This window comes from Hyla sarda, unplaced genomic scaffold, assembly GCF_029499605.1.
Source record: "Hyla sarda isolate aHylSar1 unplaced genomic scaffold, aHylSar1.hap1 scaffold_900, whole genome shotgun sequence".
Lineage (NCBI taxonomy): Eukaryota > Metazoa > Chordata > Amphibia > Anura > Hylidae > Hyla > Hyla sarda.
In genome coordinates, this window is record NW_026610929.1 from 80,347 (window position 1) to 102,519 (window position 22,173).

At 46.7% G+C, this 22,173-nt stretch overlaps 1 protein-coding gene across 1 annotated transcript; it reads left to right on the forward strand.

Annotated features, from left to right (window-relative positions):
• Positions 1 to 626: 626 nt before the first annotated feature.
• LOC130348988 (estrogen-related receptor gamma-like) lies at positions 627 to 12,894 on the forward strand. Its single transcript, XM_056554800.1, has 6 exons — positions 627 to 894; positions 7,681 to 7,797; positions 10,536 to 10,643; positions 11,205 to 11,372; positions 12,240 to 12,509; positions 12,590 to 12,894. The coding sequence occupies exons 1-6, from the start codon at positions 636 to 638 to the stop codon at positions 12,844 to 12,846; spliced, it is 1,179 nt and encodes a 392-aa protein (XP_056410775.1). The 5' UTR covers positions 627 to 635; the 3' UTR covers positions 12,847 to 12,894.
• Positions 12,895 to 22,173: the final 9,279 nt, after the last annotated feature.

A 22,173-nucleotide genomic window follows, 5' to 3' on the forward strand; every position in this document is an offset into this window, starting at 1 on the left:
CTCCCTCAGTACACAGGTGTGTAGAATATCTGACACATTGATGGTGTATGAGTGTTCCTAACTCCCTCAGTACACAGGGGTGTAGGATATCTGACACATTGATGGTGTATGAGGGTTCCTGACTCCCTCAGTACACAGGTGTGTAGAATATCTGACACATTGATGGTGTATGAGGGTTCCTGACTCCCTCAGTACACAGGGGTGTAGGATATCTGACACATTGATGGTGTATGAGGGTTCCTGACTCCCTCAGTACACAGGGGTGTAGGATATCTGACACAATGATGGTATATGAGAGTTCCTGACTCCCTCAGTACACAGGGGTGTAGGATATTTGACACATTGATAGTGTATGAGGGTTTCTTACTTCCTCAGTACACAGGGGTGTAGGATATCTGACACAATGATGGTGTATGATGGTTCCTGACTTCCACAGTACACAGGGGTGTAGAATATCTGGCACATTGATGGTGTATGAGAGTTCCTTACTCCCTCAGTACACAGGGGTGTAGGATATCTGACACATTGATGGTGTATGAGAGTTCCTGACTCCCTCAGTACACAAGGGTGTAGAATATCTGACACAATGTTCTGGCTGATTGTGAACTTGTCTTTTTTTTAGCCTCCTGGTGCAGATGACCCACAATCAGCGACCTCTGACCTCCGACTGGTGTTTTAAGCGGGAGACGTGTAGTCCGTGCTCCATGACACGTCACAGTCTGGATTCTGACACCGGCAGGGCCCTCAGCCTGTCTCTGAGCACTCTGGACTCTCCTCCCCATCTGAAGTGTCCCAAGAAGCTTTGCCTGGTGTGCGGTGACGTGGCCTCTGGGTACCACTATGGGGTGGCCTCCTGTGAAGCCTGTAAGGCCTTCTTCAAACGTACAATCCAAGGTAACGGTTGAGGGGATGGAGGGGGGTCGGGGGCCCATCCTTTCTGGTGTGTTTGTGTGTGGGGGGGGGGGGTTCAGCACTTTGTGGGGGGCTTTTTCCTCACTCCCCAATAATTTCTTACACCCCCATACTTTCCAAGGTTACAGTTCACCCAATGGAAGGACATCGCATCCAATCAGGGGGAAGCAAACAAAGACCATTGAGAACAATCTAATGGGAGACAAAGGGGGAGATTTAGAGCAGTTTAGATCTATATTTATCTCTCAGAAAGTCTCAGAGGAGATTTATCAAAGGATTTAAGCAGCTATTTTTGCTTATAAAAGTCGCACGTGCACCTAAGCAATTTTTTGTGCGACTTTTGTGGGTAGGAAAAAAATACCAATCTGCCCTACCTAAGCAATTTTCAGTTTTTACTTTGCAGCGGTCCAGGATTTATCATTGCGAAAGTTGCACGTAAGCAAACAAACCCCCTTCAAAATGTCGCACGTGAGACTTTTTGTGTGACTTTTTGCACAGCTCAGCACCCGCTCTTATCTACCACCTGCCTGCAAGGTGTTGGGACTACAACTCCCAGCATGTCCTCACTGTAAGGGCATGCTTGGAGTTGTAGTCATGCAGTGGGGGCAGGTGACAATTTGTCACCCGCTTGCACATCTCCCAGCCCTGCTGCATAACTACAATTCTCATTATGTCCTCACTGTAAGGGCATGCTGGGAGCTGTAGTTATGCAGTGCGGTTGGGTTACAATAAATGTACTAACCTATTTTCCTTGTTTCTTTTTTCCTTCTCATTTTAGATCCGTGTATCCTGTGGACTACGGCGATGACCAGTGTTTTTTTCTTTTTGTTTAATGTTAATAAAATGGTTAACGAGGGCTTGTGGGGGAGTGTTTCTTGGAGTAAAAGTTTTTTAAACATGTTTTTTTTTATATTTATTTACTTTGCAAGCTTAGTAGTGGAAGCCGTCTTATAGACATAATCCATTACGAAGCCTGGGTTTAGCCTTAGCCCCAAAAACAGTTAGCGCTTACCCCCAATTATTACCCTGGTACCCACCGCCACAGGGGTGCCGGGAAGAGCCGCTACCAACAGGCCTGGAGCGTCAAATATGGCGCTCCTGGGCGGTAACAGGCTGGCGTTATTTAGGCTGGGGAGGAACAGTAACAATGGTCGCCCACCCTGGTAACGTCAGGCTGTTGCTGCTTGGTTGACTACGGTTTTAGATACGGTAGAATACAGCACACGGGGAAAAATGAGCCGACCGATTCACTCCAGTCGGCTCATTGAGATGAATTACATACGGAACCGCATACACCGGGTTACGGGAGCGCAAGTTTTTAGCTCCCCCCTGCCATATGCGCTCCTGTATGGGGAAGAACGTGATGTGACCCCAACCGAAGCCTGAAAAGTAAATAAAAAAAAAAAAAAAAATTTAAAAAAACTTTTATTCCAAAAAACACACAAGCCCTCGTTACAAAATGTGGTTAATATTAAATAAAAAATCCACTGGTCCTCGTAGTCCACCAAATCTGAAGTAGCCCACAGGCTGGACGGATCTGAAAAGAAAAAAAAGGGTTTTATGTGCGGCAAATTTATCGAACCCCTGTGATAGTATAATAAATGTGTCACACATAAACAAAAGCAAGAAAAAATGTCTACAGAACTCGCTTACCAAACAACCGATGCTCAGTCTTTATAGTTGAGACTTTTAGGAGTCTTTATCTTTAGAGGCTTCGCCGCAGACATCGCATCGTGTCTACAATAGGGGATAAAACGGAGCCCTCGGGAATTTATATAGGAAAGTCTCAAAAAAAAGTCTCATCAACAGAAAATACTGAAATGTCAGCCCATGTCCGACTTAGCGGAAACATCATCTAAATAGGCGGAATCTTTGGGGATGTACCATGTGACACGGCGCAGTTTATGTTTCAAATGACATTTTAGCTTGAATCTGAAGGGTAATCTAATCTAATAATAAATAAAACTCTAAAATAATATCATTTAATCCCAATGATCCCTAATTTCTACATTTTTGTAGATGTCTGATGCTATTTATTTTTCTATATTTTACTGCTCCAATTTCACTTTTGCAGCTGATTCAAAGAAAGCGAATGAATTTACGCCATGCGCTTGGTGCAATTCTGAAAACGTGTAGAGGAAGCATAGTGCAGTTTCCCATGGCAACCACCAAGAAGTGAGCTACTTACCACGAATTAAAAACCTGAGGCAGCATTGGGGAAAAATTGTGAGGTGTATAGGTACCTTTGACCACAATAATCGCCAGGTGATGGGTGTTTTACGAAAATATTGGCCCATCTTATTGGCAGACAGTGATTTAAGAGAAATACTTACCACCCATCGATTACGTACAGACAGGGCAGGAACATTAGAGAACATTTAGTTAAGAGCCATTATTCTGACCCTATGGGGGAAACATGGCTCAGGTCTACCATTATTGGTTCATACCCATGTGGGAATTGTTCCTTTTGTCAACTAGTCCCCAAAACCAAGGAGTTCACCAATTCTATTGATGGACGGAAATACGTAATAAGGGAATTTATCAACTGTCAAACCACTGGAATTGTTTATATCGCCCAATGCGGATGTCCCATGATTTATGTTGGGAGACGATACAGCAGTTCAGAAGGAGAATTTCCCAGCATATAAGTACAATCTGCACAGGGGCGGATACACCTCTAGACAGACCTTTTTGGTCTCACCATGGAGGAGATTGGTCTAGTCTTAGATTCCTGGGCTAGGACAAACCTCGCCTTGGACCAAGACGTGGAAATCTGGACAAGAAGCTCCTAATGGAAGAAGCCAAGTGGATACACAGATTAAAATCCATGTCCCCCTTGGGCTTAAATGAAGGATTCACTTTTAGTCCATTCATTTAAAAAGGAACCTGCCATAGATTTTAAGAACTTCATTATAATCTCAATAAGAGTTTAAATTCCTTTGATGTTTGTGTTGGGTTTTGGCACCTAAGCCCTATATGAGAGTCACAGAGACTAATTAAGTCTCGGACATACACAGAGGCATATTTCTCTTACATCATGGAGGACTCAATATGGACCTTATTCTTCATTCATAGTAAGATGCGGAAAAATCACCAGTATTTATATATGTGAAACGCAATCATGTCCATGTATCTCCTGGTTACTAGTATGAATATATATGAAACACAGTTGTGTCCATATACCCTTCCTCCCCCTTTTTCCCCTTTCCCATCCCCCTTTTTCCCCTATCCACCTTTTCCTTCTGCCCTTTTCCCCCCTTTCCCTTCCCCCCATATCTCTCCCCTTTTCCCCCTATCCCCTTTTCCCCCTTTCCCTCCCCCTTTATCCCCCTTTCCCTCCCCATTTTCCCCCCTATCCCCCTCCCTTTTTCCCCTTCCCCCTCCCCTTAAATAAATAGGATGAGATCATCTATGTACTATATAGCGCAGTACTTACCTCTTGGGTGATGAGAAATCAGTGATATCCTATTTATGTATAGAATCTCCTTGATGTTTGAGAGGATAGCCAATGAGAGTTTTTCTTTATTATGGACAACAACATACAGTGTGATTGAATGGCGCTCCTAACATCATTTACCTTTCACAGGCTAAGTTCTCACTCATCTCTACTGCGCATTTGGTAGAGTTTCTAAGTCCCAGCGCAGGTCTGAACGCGCAGCCGGAAGTTTGTGAACGACAGTCAGAAGACGGCGCATGCGCAGATGAAGCCCCATCGGCTTCATTCATCTATTTGTTTGCGCATATTAACCTAGCGCGTCATTGGTGAATCAGTGTGAAAGGACTGGTTGACGCGCATGTCAGTCAGGGATAAGGACCGGCGATTGGTCAAAAGGAGCTCAAGATATCAGATTGATGAATTCTGTGTCAGTGGATTGATTGGCAGAATACGGAGCCAATCAGTAAATAAGAAGGTTCATTGATCTATTAACAGTCGTGTGTTTGCCCTGACATCATGATGGGAGGTGTTAAAACCCCCAGCGCAGCATTTTTCAACTCTGTGCCCGCTTGCCTCTTGATAAAGCTTCTCTGGTAGTGAAACACGTCGAGGGGGGCCGAGGAAAATGTTTTTAACTTAGGGTACCTCTGAGCGCGAGTGAACTCAACCTATAGAGCGGATGTCAGATTACTTGTCTACAGACTTGTCTACATTATGATACTCTGAATTTTTAAACACAGTTTAAAGGGGTACTCCGGTGGAAAACTTTTTTTTTTAAATCAACTGGTGCCAGAAAGTTAAACAGATTTGTAAATTACTTCTATTAAAAAAAATCTTAATCCTTCCTGTACTTTTTAGGGGCTGTATACTAAAGAGAAATCCAAAAAGGAAATGCATTTCCTGTGATGTCACGACCACAGTGCTCTCTGCTGACCTCTGCTGTCCATCGTAACATTGAGAACATGATTGACAGATCCCGGAAGCTGGACTCCCATAGGCTTACACAACACACGCGAGAGACGAGGTTAGTGACGTCTCGATACAGGATTGGTGGAACGCACCAGGAAGTGGAATCCATACTGTATTATAAAAGGAAGCAGACGGCGTCGGTGGATGCATTAGCCTCGCTACACTTGACAAAGCTGATCCGTTCAGCGAAACGTCGGGGAGGCTAGTAGTTGTTCGTTTTTAATACAGCGGAGGATAACTACAGTGTAGGGATAGGGTACCAATAGCTGACGTGTGTCGGATATAAAGCACACGAATATATAAGTGTACACATCACACCAATTCCGCTGGAATTTTAAACCTTTGTGTGGGGTATTATTTTAACATATCAATAAAGGTTAAATTTTAGGGGGGGTTCTAGGAAAGGGTTATCCCTGACAGGGGGCAACCCCTTAAAGGTTGTTGTAAAAAAAAAAAAAAAAACACATTTCAGGAACTGTCCAGAGCAGGAGAAAATCCCCATAGCAAACATAGGCTGCTCTGGACAGTTCCTAAAATGGACAGCAGAGGGCAGCAGAGAGCACTGTGGTCATGATGTCAGAGAACTCTAAAAAAATAAGCATTTCCTCTGTAGTATACAGCCCCTAAAATGTACTGGAAGGATTAAGATTTTTTAATAAAAGTAATTAACAAATCTGTTTAACTTTCTGGCACCAGTTTATTTAAAAAAAATAATAATAATAATAAAATAAAAAAGGTTTTCCACGGGAGTACCCCTTTACGTGCGGACTCAACTTAATAAAGATTGCACTTTTAATATCACACTCTTTTCTTCCCATATATCAAAGAAAAATATATTTTTGGGTTGCCTTTTGGTAGCCTATGAGTTAGAGCAGTGGTCTTCAACCTGTGGACCTCCAGATGTTGCAAAACTACAATTCCCAGCATGCCCGGACAGCCGTTGGCTGTCCGGGCATGCTGGGAATTGTAGTTTTGCAACATCTGGAGGTCTGCAGGTTGAAGACCACTGAGTTAGAGGAAGCATGGTGCAGTTTCCCATGGCAACCAATCCAATTCCTTCTTTAATTTTTTTTTTTTTATGTTGTTGGGACCTGCGAAAAATTGAAAAAGCGATGTGATTGGCCGCTCCTCTACTCATGATGTCATCAATCTCCCCATTTTGAGTTCCAGGACACTATGGATAAGGCCATGTTCTCCCGACAGAATGTCCACATGGGGAATCTCTAAGTTCCGTACAGTGCGTGTACTGGCAGAATCTTCCGGCACTTGGACCGCACAGGAATGTCTCATAGACAATTATGCATTCCGTGAGGCTTCCGCACAAAGAATCGCCGCGTTTATTCCGTGCGGACACGGACAAAGGAATTTCCTCTCGGGAAAGATCTGGCATGGAAATTCCAACAGAGAATTAAACGTGACTCTGCTCCAGCGGAATCTCCGTCCCAATATCTTATCCGGAATTTCCATCGTGTGACCCGGATCATCCTCCTTTTGAACTTAGACTAAGGCTGGTTTCACACCACGTTTTGTACTTACGGTTCCCGTATACGGCTGGGAGGAGGGGGGGCGGGGCTTAATCGCGGCGCCCGCACTCAGCCGTATAGGGGAACCGTATTTAATGCATGTCTATGAGCCGACCGGAGGGAACCGCAGCCTCCGGTCAGCTGCGTTATTGGCCGTATGCGGTTTCCTGACCGTAGGCAAAAACGCGGTCGATCATGTTTTTGCCTACGGTCGGGAAACCGCATACGGCCGAAAACGCAGCTGACCGGAGGCTGCGGTTCCCTCCGGTCGGCTCATAGACATGCATTAAATACGGTTCCCCTATACGGCTGAGTGCGGGCGCCGCGATTAAGCCCCACCCCCCTCCTCCCAGCCGTATACGGGAACCGTAAGTACAAAACATGGTGTGAACCCAGCCTTACAGAGTTGAGGGCAAACTTAAAATACGTTAAAAAAAACATTATAAATAATTATAAAAATTATAATAAAGAAAAACCTGGTTTAGAGAGGTTAAATTTATTGTACAAATATCGGAACCGAAGTACGAAAGGAAGTGGAAGCAGCCGGCGCCTCACAGAAGACGTACGAGATGTTCGCTTTATAGTGACCGTCTGTTTGGCGGGAGGTCCGTGATAATAAATAACTGTACTACGTGCCACTGAAGAGTAGAATAGACAATAAGGTCCACGATTTACGCTGTGCCACGTTTAATAAATTGCGCGGCCCCGGGATCAGAGACTTTTCTGGTGTAAAGTACTGCAGAGAATAGACAATGATAGTAAATCTCCCCCAAAGGATCTAATGTCAATAGGAATGATCATTCTCTATGTTATATTATGTATTCATACCCCCCCCTACAGGTAACATTGAGTACAGCTGCCCGGCGGCCAAGCAATGTGAGATCACCAAGCGGTGCAGGAAATCCTGCCAGTCCTGCCGATTCGCCAAGTGTTTAAAGGTCGGGATGTTGAAGGAAGGTGAGAGGATGTGTGGTGTAATACTGGGGTGATGTACCATTCGTGACGCCAGGGTAGTGTTAACCACCATGTTCCAAGGTTTAGACAGTTCTCCTGGGCCAAGCGCTGGGGACAATAATGACCACAGATGCAGGTTTACGCAAAACTATGAGGCAGGAATGATGGTGAAATCCTTTACAGTACAGATCAGAGCGGGGGAGAAGCAGAGTAACCCTTGGGAGCCTGTGGTCTTACTGGGATTTGTAGTTACTTCCGCTTTACTGTATTATGGTTGCTGCAGATGAAATACTTTAGTGAGGGATAGTCTCTCCGGAGCTTCTATTTTATTACCAGGCTTGGAAATGGCGTGGCTGTAGATTTAAGACCTTTCCTCAGACTTCTGCAGATTATCACAGACTTCTCCTCGGATTATCACAGACGTCTCCTCGGATTATCACAGACTTCTCCTCGGATTATCACAGACTTCTCCTCGGATTATCACAGACGTCTCCTCGGATTATCACAGACTTCTCCTCGGATTATCACAGACTTCTCCTCGGATTATCACAGACTTCTCCTCGGATTATCACAGACGTCTCCTCGGATTATCACAGACGTCTCCTCGGATTATCACAGACTTCTCCTCGGATTATCACAGACTTCTCCTCGGATTATCACAGACTTCTCCTCGGATTATCACAGACGTCTCCTCGGATTATCACAGACGTCTCCTCGGATTATCACAGACTTCTCCTCGGATTATCACAGACTTCTCCAGATTATCACAGACTTCTCCTCAGATTATCACAGACTTCTCCTCAGATTATCACAGACTTCTCCTCGGATTATCACAGACTTCTCCTCGGATTATCACAGACGTCTCCTCGGATTATCACAGACTTCTCCTCGGATTATCACAGACTTCTCCTCGGATTATCACAGACTTCTCCTCGGATTATCACAGACTTCTCCTCGGATTATCACAGAATTCTCCTCGGATTATCACAGACTTCTCCTCGGATTATCACAGACTTCTCCTCGGATTATCACAGACTTCTCCTCGGATTATCACAGACTTCTCCTCTGATTATCACAGACTTCTCCTCAGATTATCACAGACGTCTCCTCAGATTATCACAGACTTCTCCTCGGATTATCACAGACGTCTCCTCAGATTATCACAGACTTCTCCTCAGATTATCACAGACTTCTCCTCGGATTATCACAGACTTCTCCTCGGATTATCACAGACGTCTCCTCGGATTATCACAGACTTCTCGGATTATCACAGACTTCTCCTCGGATTATCACAGACGTCTCCTCGGATTATCACAGACTTCTCGGATTATCACAGACTTCTCGGATTATCACAGACTTCTCCTCGGATTATCACAGACGTCTCCTCGGATTATCACAGACGTCTCCTCGGATTATCACAGACTTCTCGGATTATCACAGACTTCTCGGATTATCACAGACTTCTCCTCCGATTATTACAGACGTCTCCTCGGATTATCACAGACTTCTCCTCAGATTATCACAGACTTCTCCTCAGATTATCACAGACTTCTCGGATTATCACAGACGTCTCCTCAGATTATCACAGACTTCTCAGATTATCACAGACGTCTCCTCAGATTATCACAGACGTCTCCTCAGATTATCACAGACTTCTCAGATTATCACAGACTTCTCCTCAGATTATCACAGACGTCTCCTCAAATTATCACAGACTTCTCCTCGGATTATCACAGACTTTTCCTCGGATTATCACAGACTTCTCCTTAGATTATCACAGACTTCTCCTCGGATTATCACAGATTTCTCCTCAGATTATCACAGACTTCTCCTCAGATTATCACAGACTTCTCCTCAGATTATCACAGACTTCTCCTCAGATTATCACAGACGTCTCCTCAGATTATCACAGACTTCTCCTCGGATTATCACAGACTTCTCCTCGGATTATCACAGACTTCTCCTTAGATTATCACAGACCTCTTAGATTATCACAGACTTCTCTTTTGATTATCACAGATTTCTCCTTAGATTATCACAGACTTCTCCTCGGATTATCACAGACTTCTCCTCAGATTATCACAGACTTCTCCTCAGATTATCACAGACTTCTCCTCAGATTATCACAGACTTCTCCTCAGATTATCACAGACGTCTCCTCAGATTATCACAGACTTCTCCTCAGATTATCACAGACGTCTCCTCGGATTATCACAGACTTCTCCTCGGATTATCACAGACTTCTCCTCGGATTATCACAGATTTCTCCTTAGATTATCACAGACCTTTTAGATTATCACAGACTTCTCTTTTGATTATCACAGATTTCTTCTTAGATTATCACAGACTTCTCGGATTATCACAGACTTCTCCTCGGATTATCACAGACTTCTCCTCGGATTATCACAGACTTCTCCTCAGATTATCACAGACTTCTCCTCAGATTATCACAGACCTCTTAGATTATCACAGACTTCTCTTTTGATTATCACAGAGAAGGATTAAAGTGGGGGCATCCCATTGGGGCATCAGGATCACATGGTTTACTCTGCATGACTTCTCTTAAAGATACAGTAACACTGATAAATATATGTATAACACAAGCAATACACCCTGGAGTAGGGGCCCAGAACAACAACATTTACCTGACAGGACAGCATCCCGTACTGGGTCACCACAGATACATATGACTCCTCCTACGAGGCCCTGGGCCCCTTATAACCTCAGGTCTCCCTTCACAGGAGTGCGGCTGGACCGGGTTCGAGGCGGGAGGCAGAAATATAGAAGATTTTTGGAGTCAGGTGGTGGCATCAATGGGGCCCAGATGCTGCCCAACCATAAGAAGCCATGTGAGTGTCCTGAGATAGAACCAATACAGAGGAATTAAGGACTGGGGGTGTCAGATATGGGGCAGGCTGGGCTGGGGGTGTCAGATATGGGGCAGGCTGGGCTGGGGGTGTCATATGGGGCAGGGTGGGGGTGTCATATATGGGGCAGGCTGGGCTGGGGTGTCATATGGGGCAAGGTGGGGGTGTCAGATATGGGGCAGGCTGGGATGTGGGTGTCAGATATGGGGCAGGCTGGGCTGGGGGTGTCAGATATGGGACAGGGTGGGCTGGGGTGTCATATGGGGCAGAGTGAGGTTGTCAGATATGGGGAGGGTGGGGGTGTCATATATGGGGCAGGCTGGGCCGGGGGTGTCAGATATGGGGCAGGCTGGGCCGGGGGTGTCAGATATGGGGCAGGCTGGGCCGGGGGTGTCAGATATGGGGCAGGCTGGGCCGGGGGTGTCAGATATGGGGCAGGCTGGGCCGGGGGTGTCAGATATGGGGCAGGCTGGGCCGGGGGTGTCAGATATGGGGCTTACTTGGGTGGGGGTATCATCCATCCGCTCTCTAATTTCCCCCCAGACTCACGGATTTCGGTTCTGTCACAACTTCTGATGGCCGAACCAGAGAAGATTTACGCTACGCCGGACCCCAACCTCCCCGATACGGACGTTAAGGCCCTGAGTATCCTGTGTGACCTCGCTGACCGGGAGCTCGTGCTGACCATCGAGTGGGCGAAACATATCCCAGGTTAGTCACCCCCCTCTGGTTTCAGAGCCCCCACGCTCACTAATCTTTGACTGCCCAGACCCTCCAACCTCTGTCCGCCCCCACCCCTAGTGGCCCCGGACTCCTCTCCAGTCTCTGATCCCCGGACTCCTCTCCAGTCTGTGATCCCCAGACTCCTCTCCAGTCTCTGATCCCCAGACTCCTCTCCAGTCTCTGATCCCCGGACTCTCCTCCAGTATCTGATCCCCGGACTCCTCTCCAGTCTCTGATCCCCGGACTCCTCTCCAGTCTCTGATCCCCAGACTCCTCTCCAGTCTCTGATCCCCGGACCCCCCTCCAGTCTATGACCCCTGGACCCCCCTCCAGTCTCTGATCTTCGGACTCCTCTCCAGTCTCTGATCCCCAGACTCCTCTCCAGTCTCTGATCCCCAGACTTCTCTCCAGTCTCTGATCTTCGGACTCCTCTCCAGTCTCTGATCCCCAGACTCCTCTCCAGTCTCTGATCCCCAGACTCCTCTCCAGTCTCTGATCCCCAGACTCCTCTCCAGTCTCTGATCCCCAGACTTCTCTCCAGTCTCTGATCTTCGGACTCCTCTCCAGTCTCTGATCCCCAGACTCCTCTCCAGTCTCTGATCCCCAGACTCCTCTCCAGTCTCTGATCCCCAGACTCCTCTCCAGTCTATGATCCCCAGACTCCTCTCCAGTCTATGATCCCCAGACTCCTCTCCAGTCTCTGATCTTCGGACTCCTCTCCAGTCTCTGATCCCCAGACTCCTCTCCAGTCTCTGATCTTCGGACTCCTCTCCAGTCTCTGATCCCCAGACTCTTCTCCAGTCTATGACCCCTGGACCCCCCCCTCCAGTCTCTGACCCCTGGACTCCTTTCCAGGCTTTTCCTCACTGTCCCTCGCTGATCAGATGAGTCTCCTACAAGGGACGTGGATGGAGATCCTGCTGCTGGGCGTTGTGTTCCGCTCTCTGCCGTTGCGGGATGAGTTGGCGTATGCGGAGGATTATGTCATTGATGAGATAAGGTCCCGCCTCTGCGGCCTGCACCACCTCTACCTCTGCACCCGCCACCTCGTCCACAAATACCGCCACCTCCGACTGGACAAAGAAGAGTACGTCACCCTGAAGGCCTTGGTGCTCACCAATTCTGGTAAGGAACACTCCCGACTGCACCACGCCGTGCCGCCTCTATGTCTCCGCCCTCTACCTCCTCCATTCTTGGTCTCATAGATTCGCTGCACATAGAGGACGTGCGGAGCGTGCAGAGCTTGCAGGACCTTCTCCAGGAAGCTCTGCAGGAGTACGACATCACCCATCACCGGGACGAGCCGCGCAGAGCCGGGCAGCTCCTGCTCACCCTCCCACTTCTGCGCCAGACTGCTGGCAAAGTGGTGCTGCACTTCCATGGGGTGAGAGCTCGGGGCACCGTGCCCATGCACAAACTATTCCTGGAAATGCTGGAGGCAAAGTGTGATCTTCATGTATGAGCAGCTCAGCACCTGTACAGAGGGTGGGGTATAATAGGGGCACCTGTACAGAGGGTGGGGTATAATAGGGGCACCTGTACAGAGGGTGGGGTATAATAGGGGCACCTGTACAGAGGGTGGGGTATAATAGGGGCACCTGTACAGAGGGTGGGGTATAATAGGGGCACCTGTACAGAGGGTGGGGTATAATAGGGGCACCTGTACAGAGGGTGGGGTATAATAGGGGCACCTGTACAGAGGGTGGGGTATAATAGGGGCACCTGCACAGAGGGTGGGGTATAATAGGGGCACCTGCACAGAGGGTGGGGTATAATAGGGGCACCTGCACAGAGGGTGGGGTATAATAGGGGCACCTGTACAGAGGGTGGGGTATAATAGGGGCACCTGTACAGAGGGTGGGGTATAATAGGGGCACCTGTACAGAGGGTGGGGTATAATAGGGGCACCTGTACAGAGGGTGGGGTATAATAGGGGTACAAAGGGCACCTGTACAGAATGTGGGGTATAATAGGGGCAGAGAGGGGCACCTGTACAGAAGGTGGGGTATAATAGGGGCAGAGAGGGGCACCTGTACAGAAGGTGGGGTATAATAGGGGCAGAGAGGGGCACCTGTACAGAAAGTGGGGTATAATAGGGGCACAGAGGGGCACCTGTACAGAAGGTGGGGTATAATAGGGGCACAGAGGGGCACCTGTAAAGAATGATGGCAGCTCTGAAAAAGCTGGGGTGTAATGGTCATATGGATGAGACAATATACTGCTGACAGGTTATATTGGTTGCACAATGACACTTGTACTGAGAACAGAGGGTAATGGGTAATAGGATATATGGGTGAGGTGGGCACTTGGAGGATATATGGGTGAGGTGGGCACTTAGAGGATATATTTGTGAGGTGGGCACTTAGAGGATATATGGGTGAGGTGGGCACTTGGAGGATATATGGGTGAGGTGGGCACTTGGAGGATATATGGGTGAGGTGGGCACTTGGAGGATATATGGGTGAGGTGGGCACTTAGAGGATATATTTGTGAGGTGGGCACTTGGAGGATATATGGGTAAGGTGGGCACTTGGAGGATATATGGGTGAGGCGGGCACTTAGAGGATATATGGGTGAGGTGGGCACTTAGAGGATATATGGGTGAGGTGGGCACTTAGAGGATATATGGGTGAGGTGGGCACTTAGAGGATATATGGGTGAGGTGGGCACTTGGAGGATATATGGGTGAGGTGGGCACTTAGAGGATATATGGGTGAGGTGGGCACTTGGAGGATATATGGGTAAGGTGGGCACTTGGAGGATATATGGGTGAGGTGGGCACTTGGAGGATATATGGGTGAGGTGGGCACTTGGAGGATATATGGGTGAGGTGGGCACTTAGAGGATATATTTGTGAGGTGGGCACTTGGAGGATATATGGGTAAGGTGGGCACTTGGAGGATATATGGGTGAGGCGGGCACTTAGAGGATATATGGGTGAGGTGGGCACTTAGAGGATATATGGGTGAGGTGGGCACTTAGAGGATATATGGGTGAGGTGGGCACTTAGAGGATATATGGGTGAGGTGGGCACTTGATATGGGTGAGGTGGGCACTTGGAGGATATATGGGTGAGGTGGGCACTTGGAGGATATATGGGTGAGGTGGGCACTTGATATGGGTGAGGTGGGCACTTGGAGGATATATGGGTGAGGTGGGCACTTAGAGGATATATGGGTGAGGGGGGATACGGATGGGTGAATGTTGAATTAATTACATCATACAGTTTGTGTATAATAAACGGATGATAAACTCTTCTAGTGTTTTCATTGTTAGTGAGGACAAGCACCCAGTGACCCCCCAAATGAGCGGAGCCTCTGTATCCCTAACATCCATTTCTCCTGCTCATTCCCTCTCTTAGGTCAGATACATATATAATCCTCCTGCACATTCGCTCTCTTAGGTCACATACATAATCCTCCTGCACATTCCCTCTCTTAGGTCAGATATATAATCCTCCTGCACATTCCCTCCCTCTTAGGTCAGATACATAATCCTCCTGCACATTCCCTCTCTTAGGTCAGATATATAATCCTCCTGCACATTCCCTCTCTTAGGTCAGATACATAATCCTCCTGCACATTCCCTCTCTTAGGTCAGATATATAATCCTCCTGCACATTCCCTCTCTTAGGTCAGATACATAATCCTCCTGCACATTCCCTCTCCTAGGTCAGATATATAATCTTCCTGCACATTCCCTCTCTTAGGTCAGATATATAATCCTCCTGCACATTCCTTCTCTTAGGTCAGATACAAAATCCTCCTGCACATTCCCTCTCTTAGGTCAGATACATAATCCTCCTGCACATTCCTTCTCTTAGGTCACATACATAATCCTCCTGCACATTCCCTCTCTTAGGTCACATACATAATCCTCCTGCACATTACCTCCCTCTTAGGGCAGATACATATTCCTCCTCCACATTCCCTCTCTTAGGTCAGATACATAATCCTCCTGCACATTCCCTCTCTTAGGTCAGATATATAATCCTCCTGCACATTCCCTCTCTTAGGTCAGATATATAATCCTACTGCACATTCCTTCTCTTAGGTCAGATACAAAATCCTCCTGCACATTCCCTCTCTTAGGTCAGATATATAATCCTCCTGCACATTCCTTCTCTTAGGTCAGATACATAATCCTCCTGCACATTCCCTCTCTTAGGTCACATACATAATCCTCCTCCACATTCCCTCTCTTAGGTCAGATACATAATCCTCCTGCACATTCCCTCTCTTAGGTCAGATACATAATCCTCCTGCACATTCCCTCCCTCTCTTAGGTCAGATACATAATCCTCCTGCACATTCCCTCTCTTAGGTCACATACATAATCCTCCTGCACATTGCCTCTCTTAGGTCACATACATAATCCTCCTGCACATTGCCTCTCTTAGGTCACATACATAATCCTCCTGCACATTCCCTCTCTTAGGTCAGATATATAATCCTCCTGCACATTCCCTCCCTCTTAGGTCAGATACATAATCCTCCTGCACATTCCCTCTCTTAGGTCAGATATATAATCCTCCTGCACATTCCCTCTCTTAGGTCAGATACATAATCCTCCTGCACATTCCCTCTCTTAGGTCAGATATATAATCCTCCTGCACATTCCCTCTCTTAGGTCAGATATATAATCCTCCTGCACATTCCCTCTCCTAGGTCAGATATATAATCTTCCTGCACATTCCCTCTCTTAGGTCAGATATATAATCCTCCTGCACATTCCCTCTCTTAGGTCAGATATATAATCCTCCTGCACATTCCTTCTCTTAGGTCAGATACAAAATCCTCCTGCACATTCCCTCTCTTAGGTCAGATACATAATCCTCCTGCACATTCCTTCTCTTAGGTCACATACATAATCCTCCTGCACATTCCCTCTCTTAGGTCACATACATAATCCTCCTGCACATTACCTCCCTCTTAGGGCAGATACATATTCCTCCTCCACATTCCCTCTCTTAGGTCAGATACATAATCCTCCTGCACATTCCCTCTCTTAGGTCAGATATATAATCCTCCTGCACATTCCCTCTCTTAGGTCAGATATATAATCCTACTGCACATTCCTTCTCTTAGGTCAGATACAAAATCCTCCTGCACATTCCCTCTCTTAGGTCAGATATATAATCCTCCTGCACATTCCTTCTCTTAGGTCAGATACATAATCCTCCTGCACATTCCCTCTCTTAGGTCACATACATAATCCTCCTCCACATTCCCTCTCTTAGGTCAGATACATAATCCTCCTGCACATTCCCTCTCTTAGGTCAGATACATAATCCTCCTGCACATTCCCTCCCTCTCTTAGGTCAGATACATAATCCTCCTGCACATTCCCTCTCTTAGGTCACATACATAATCCTCCTGCACATTGCCTCTCTTAGGTCACATACATAATCCTCCTGCACATTGCCTCTCTTAGGTCACATACATAATCCTCCTGCACATTCCCTCCCTCTTAGGTCACATACATAATCCTCCTGCACATTCCCTCCCTCTTAGGTCACATACATAATCCTCCTGCACATTCCCTCTCTTAGGTCAGATATATAATCCTCCTGCACATTCTCCCTCTTAGGTCAGATACATAATCCTCCTGCACATTCCCTCCCTCTTAGGTCAGATACATAATCCTCCTGCACATTCCCTCTCTTAGGTCAGATACATAATCCTCCTGCACATTCCCTCCCTCTTAGGTCACGTACATAATCCTCCTGCACATTCCCTCCCTCTTAGGTCAGATACATAATCCTCCTGCACATTCCCTCTCTTAGGTGAGATACATAATCCTCCTGCACATTCCCTCCCTCTTAGGTCACATACATAATCCTCCTGCACATTCCCTCCCTCTCTTAGGTCACATACATAATCCTACTGCACATTCCCTCTCTTAGTTCAGATATATAATCCTTCTGCACATTCCCTCCCTCTTAGGTCACATACATAATCCTCCTGCACATTCCATCCCTCTCTTAGGTCACATACATAATCCTCCTGCACATTCCCTCTCTTAGGTCAGATATATAATCCTCCTGCACATTCCCTCCCTCTTAGGTCACATACATAATCCTCTTGCACATTCCCTCTCTTAGGTCAGATATATAATCCTCCTGCACATTCCCTCCCTCTTAGGTCACATACATAATCCTCCTGCACATTACCTCCCTCTTAGGGCAGATACATATTCCTCCTCCACATTCCCTCTCTTAGGTCAGATACATAATCCTCCTGCACATTCCCTCTCTTAGGTCAGATATATAATCCTCCTGCACATTCCCTCTCTTAGGTCAGATATATAATCCTACTGCACATTCCTTCTCTTAGGTCAGATACAAAATCCTCCTGCACATTCCCTCTCTTAGGTCAGATATATAATCCTCCTGCACATTCCTTCTCTTAGGTCAGATACATAATCCTCCTGCACATTCCCTCTCTTAGGTGAGATACATAATCCTCCTGCACATTCCCTCCCTCTTAGGTCAGATACATAATCCTCCTGCACATTCCCTCCCTCTTAGGTCACATACATAATCCTCCTCCACATTCCCTCTCTTAGGTCAGATACATAATCCTCCTGCACATTCCCTCTCTTAGGTCAGATACATAATCCTCCTGCACATTCCCTCCCTCTCTTAGGTCAGATACATAATCCTCTTGCACATTCCCTCTCTTAGGTCACATACATAATCCTCCTGCACATTGCCTCTCTTAGGTCACATACATAATCCTCCTGCACATTGCCTCTCTTAGGTCACATACATAATCCTCCTGCACATTCCCTCCCTCTTAGGTCACATACATAATCCTCCTGCACATTCCCTCCCTCTTAGGTCACATACATAATCCTCCTGCACATTCCCTCTCTTAGGTCAGATATATAATCCTCCTGCACATTCTCCCTCTTAGGTCAGATACATAATCCTCCTGCACATTCCCTCCCTCTTAGGTCAGATACATAATCCTCCTGCACATTCCCTCTCTTAGGTCAGATACATAATCCTCCTGCACATTCCCTCCCTCTTAGGTCACGTACATAATCCTCCTGCACATTCCCTCCCTCTTAGGTCAGATACATAATCCTCCTGCACATTCCCTCTCTTAGGTGAGATACATAATCCTCCTGCACATTCCCTCCCTCTTAGGTCACATACATAATCCTCCTGCACATTCCCTTCCTCTCTTAGGTCACATACATAATCCTCCTGCACATTCCCTCTCTTAGTTCAGATATATAATCCTTCTGCACATTCCCTCCCTCTTAGGTCACATACATAATCCTCCTGCACATTCCATCCCTCTCTTAGGTCACATACATAATCCTCCTGCACATTCCCTCTCTTAGGTCAGATATATAATCCTCCTGCACATTCCCTCCCTCTTAGGTCACATACATAATCCTCTTGCACATTCCCTCTCTTAGGTCACATACATAATCCTCCTGCACATTCCCTCCCTCTTAGGTCACATACATAATCCTCCTGCACATTCACTCTCTTAGGTCAGAAATATAATCCTCCTGCACATTCCCTCTCTTAGGTCAGATATATAATCCTCCTGCGCATTCTCCCTCTTAGGTCACATACATAATCCTCCTGCACATTCCCACCCTCTTAGGTCACATACATAATCCTCCTGCACATTCCCTCCCTCTTAGGTCACATACATAATCCTCCTGCACATTCCCTCCCTCTTAGGTCACGTACATAATCCTCCTGCCCATTCCCTCCCTCTTAGGTCAGATACATAATCCTCCTGCACATTCCCTCCCTCTTAGGTCACATACATAATCCTCCTGCACATTCCCTCTCTTAGGTCAGACATATAATCCTCCTGCACATTCCCTCCCTCTTAGGTCACATACATAATCCTCCTGCACATTCCCTCCCTCTTAGGTTACATACATAATCCTCCTGCACATTCCCTCTCTTAGGTCAGACATATAATCCTCCTGCACATTCCCTCCCTCTTAGGTCACATACATAATCCTCCTGCACATTCCCTCCCTCTTAGGTCACATACATAATCCTCCTGCACATTCCCTCTCTTAGGTCAGACATATAATCCTCCTGCACATTCCCTCCCTCTTAGGTCACGTACATAATCCTCCTGCACATTCCCTCTCTTAGGTCAGATACATAATCCTCCTGCACATTCCCTCCCTCTCTTAGGTCAGATACATAATCCTCCTGCACATTGCCTCTCTTAGGTCACATACATAATCCTCCTGCACATTGCCTCTCTTAGGTCACATACATAATCCTCCTGCACATTCCCTCCCTCTTAGGTCACATACATAATCCTCCTGCACATTCCCTCCCTCTTAGGTCACATACATAATCCTCCTGCACATTCCCTCTCTTAGGTCAGATATATAATCCTCCTGCACATTCTCCCTCTTAGGTCAGATACATAATCCTCCTGCACATTCCCTCCCTCTTAGGTCAGATACATAATCCTCCTGCACATTCCCTCTCTTAGGTGAGATACATAATCCTCCTGCACATTCCCTCCCTCTTAGGTCAGATACATAATCCTCCTGCACATTCCCTCCCTCTTAGGTCACATACATAATCCTCCTGCACATTCCCTCCCTCTCTTAGGTCACATACATAATCCTCCTGCACATTCCCTCTCTTAGGTCAGATATATAATCCTCCTGCACATTCCCTCCCTCTTAGGTCACATACATAATCCTCCTGCACATTCCATCCCTCTCTTAGGTCACATACATAATCCTCCTGCACATTCCCTCTCTTAGGTCAGATATATAATCCTCCTGCACATTCCCTCCCTCTTAGGTCACATACATAATCCTCCTGCACATTCCCTCTCTTAGGTCAGATACATAATCCTCCTGCACATTCCCTCCCTCTTAGGTCACATACATAATCCTCTTGCACATTCCCTCTGTTAGGTCACATACATAATCCTCCTGCACATTCCCTCCCTCTAAGGTCACATACATAATCCTCCTGCACATTCCCTCTCTTAGGTCAGAAATATAATCCTCCTGCACATTCCCTCTCTTAGGTCAGATATATAATCCTCCTGCACATTCTCCCTCTTAGGTCACATACATAATCCTCCTGCACATTCCCTCCCTCTTAGGTCACATACATAATCCTCCTGCACATTCCCTCCCTCTTAGGTCACATACATAATCCTCCTGCACATTCCCTCCCTCTTAGGTCACGTACATAATCCTCCTGCCCATTCCCTCCCTCTTAGATCAGATACATAATCCTCCTGCACATTCCCTCCCTCTTAGGTCACATACATAATCCTCCTGCACATTCCCTCTCTTAGGTCAGACATATAATCCTCCTGCACATTCCCTCCCTCTTAGGTCACATACATAATCCTCCTGCACATTCCCTCCCTCTTAGGTTACATACATAATCCTCCTGCACATTCCCTCTCTTAGGTCAGACATATAATCCTCCTGCACATTCCCTCCCTCTTAGGTCACATACATAATCCTCCTGCACATTCCCTCTCTTAGGTCAGACATATAATCCTCCTGCACATTCCCTCCCTCTTAGGTCACGTACATAATCCTCCTGCACATTCCCTCCCTCTTAGGTCAGATACATAATCCTCCTGCACATTCCCTCTCTTAGGTCAGATACATAATCCTCCTGCACATTCCCTCCCTCTTAGGTCAGATAAATAATCCTCCTGCACATTCCCTCTCTTAGGTCAGATACATAATCCTCCTGCACATTCCCTCCCTCTTAGGTCACATACATAATCCTCCTGCACATTCCCTCCCTCTTAGGTCACATACATAATCCTCCTGCACATTCCCTCCCTCTTAGGTCACGTACATAATCCTCCTGCCCATTCCCTCCCTCTTAGGTCAGATACATAATCCTCCTGCCCATTCCCTCCCTCTTAGGTCACATACATAATCCTCCTGCACATTCCCTCTCTTAGGTCAGACATATAATCCTCCTGCACATTCCCTCCCTCTTAGGTCACATACATAATCCTCCTGCACATTCCCTCCCTCTTAGGTTACATACATAATCCTCCTGCATATTCCCTCTCTTAGGTCAGACATATAATCCTCCTGCACATTCCCTCCCTCTTAGGTCACATACATAATCCTCCTGCACATTCCCTCCCTCTTAGGTCACATACATAATCCTCCTGCACATTCCCTCTCTTAGGTCACATACATAATCCTCCTGCACATTCCCTCTCTTAGGTCAGACATATAATCCTCCTGCACATTCCCTCCCTCTTAGGTCACGTACATAATCCTCCTGCACATTCCCTCTCTTAGGTCAGATACATAATCCTCCTGCACATTCCCTCCCTCTCTTAGGTCAGATACATAATCCTCCTGCACATTCCCTCTCTTAGGTCACATACATAATCCTCCTGCACATTGCCTCTCTTAGGTCACATACATAATCCTCCTGCACATTGCCTCTCTTAGGTCACATACATAATCCTCCTGCACATTCCCTCCCTCTTAGGTCACATACATAATCCTCCTGCACATTCCCTCCCTCTTAGGTCACATACATAATCCTCCTGCACATTCCCTCTCTTAGGTCAGATATATAATCCTCCTGCACATTCTCCCTCTTAGGTCAGATACATAATCCTCCTGCACATTCCCTCCCTCTTAGGTCAGATACATAATCCTCCTGCACATTCCCTCTCTTAGGTCAGATACATAATCCTCCTGCACATTCCCTCCCTCTTAGGTCACGTACATAATCCTCCTGCACATTCCCTCCCTCTTAGGTCAGATACATAATCCTCCT

Excerpts from the sequence above, each read along its gene's own strand:
- LOC130348988 (XM_056554800.1), top strand. The coding sequence starts at position 636 with ATGACCCACAATCAGCGACCTCTGACCTCCGACTGGTGTTTTAAGCGG. Across the intron at positions 10,644-11,204 it reads GCCCAACCATAAGAAGCCAT|ACTCACGGATTTCGGTTCTG; the intron begins GTGAGTGTCCTG and ends ATTTCCCCCCAG. Across the intron at positions 11,373-12,239 it reads GTGGGCGAAACATATCCCAG|GCTTTTCCTCACTGTCCCTC; the intron begins GTTAGTCACCCC and ends ACTCCTTTCCAG.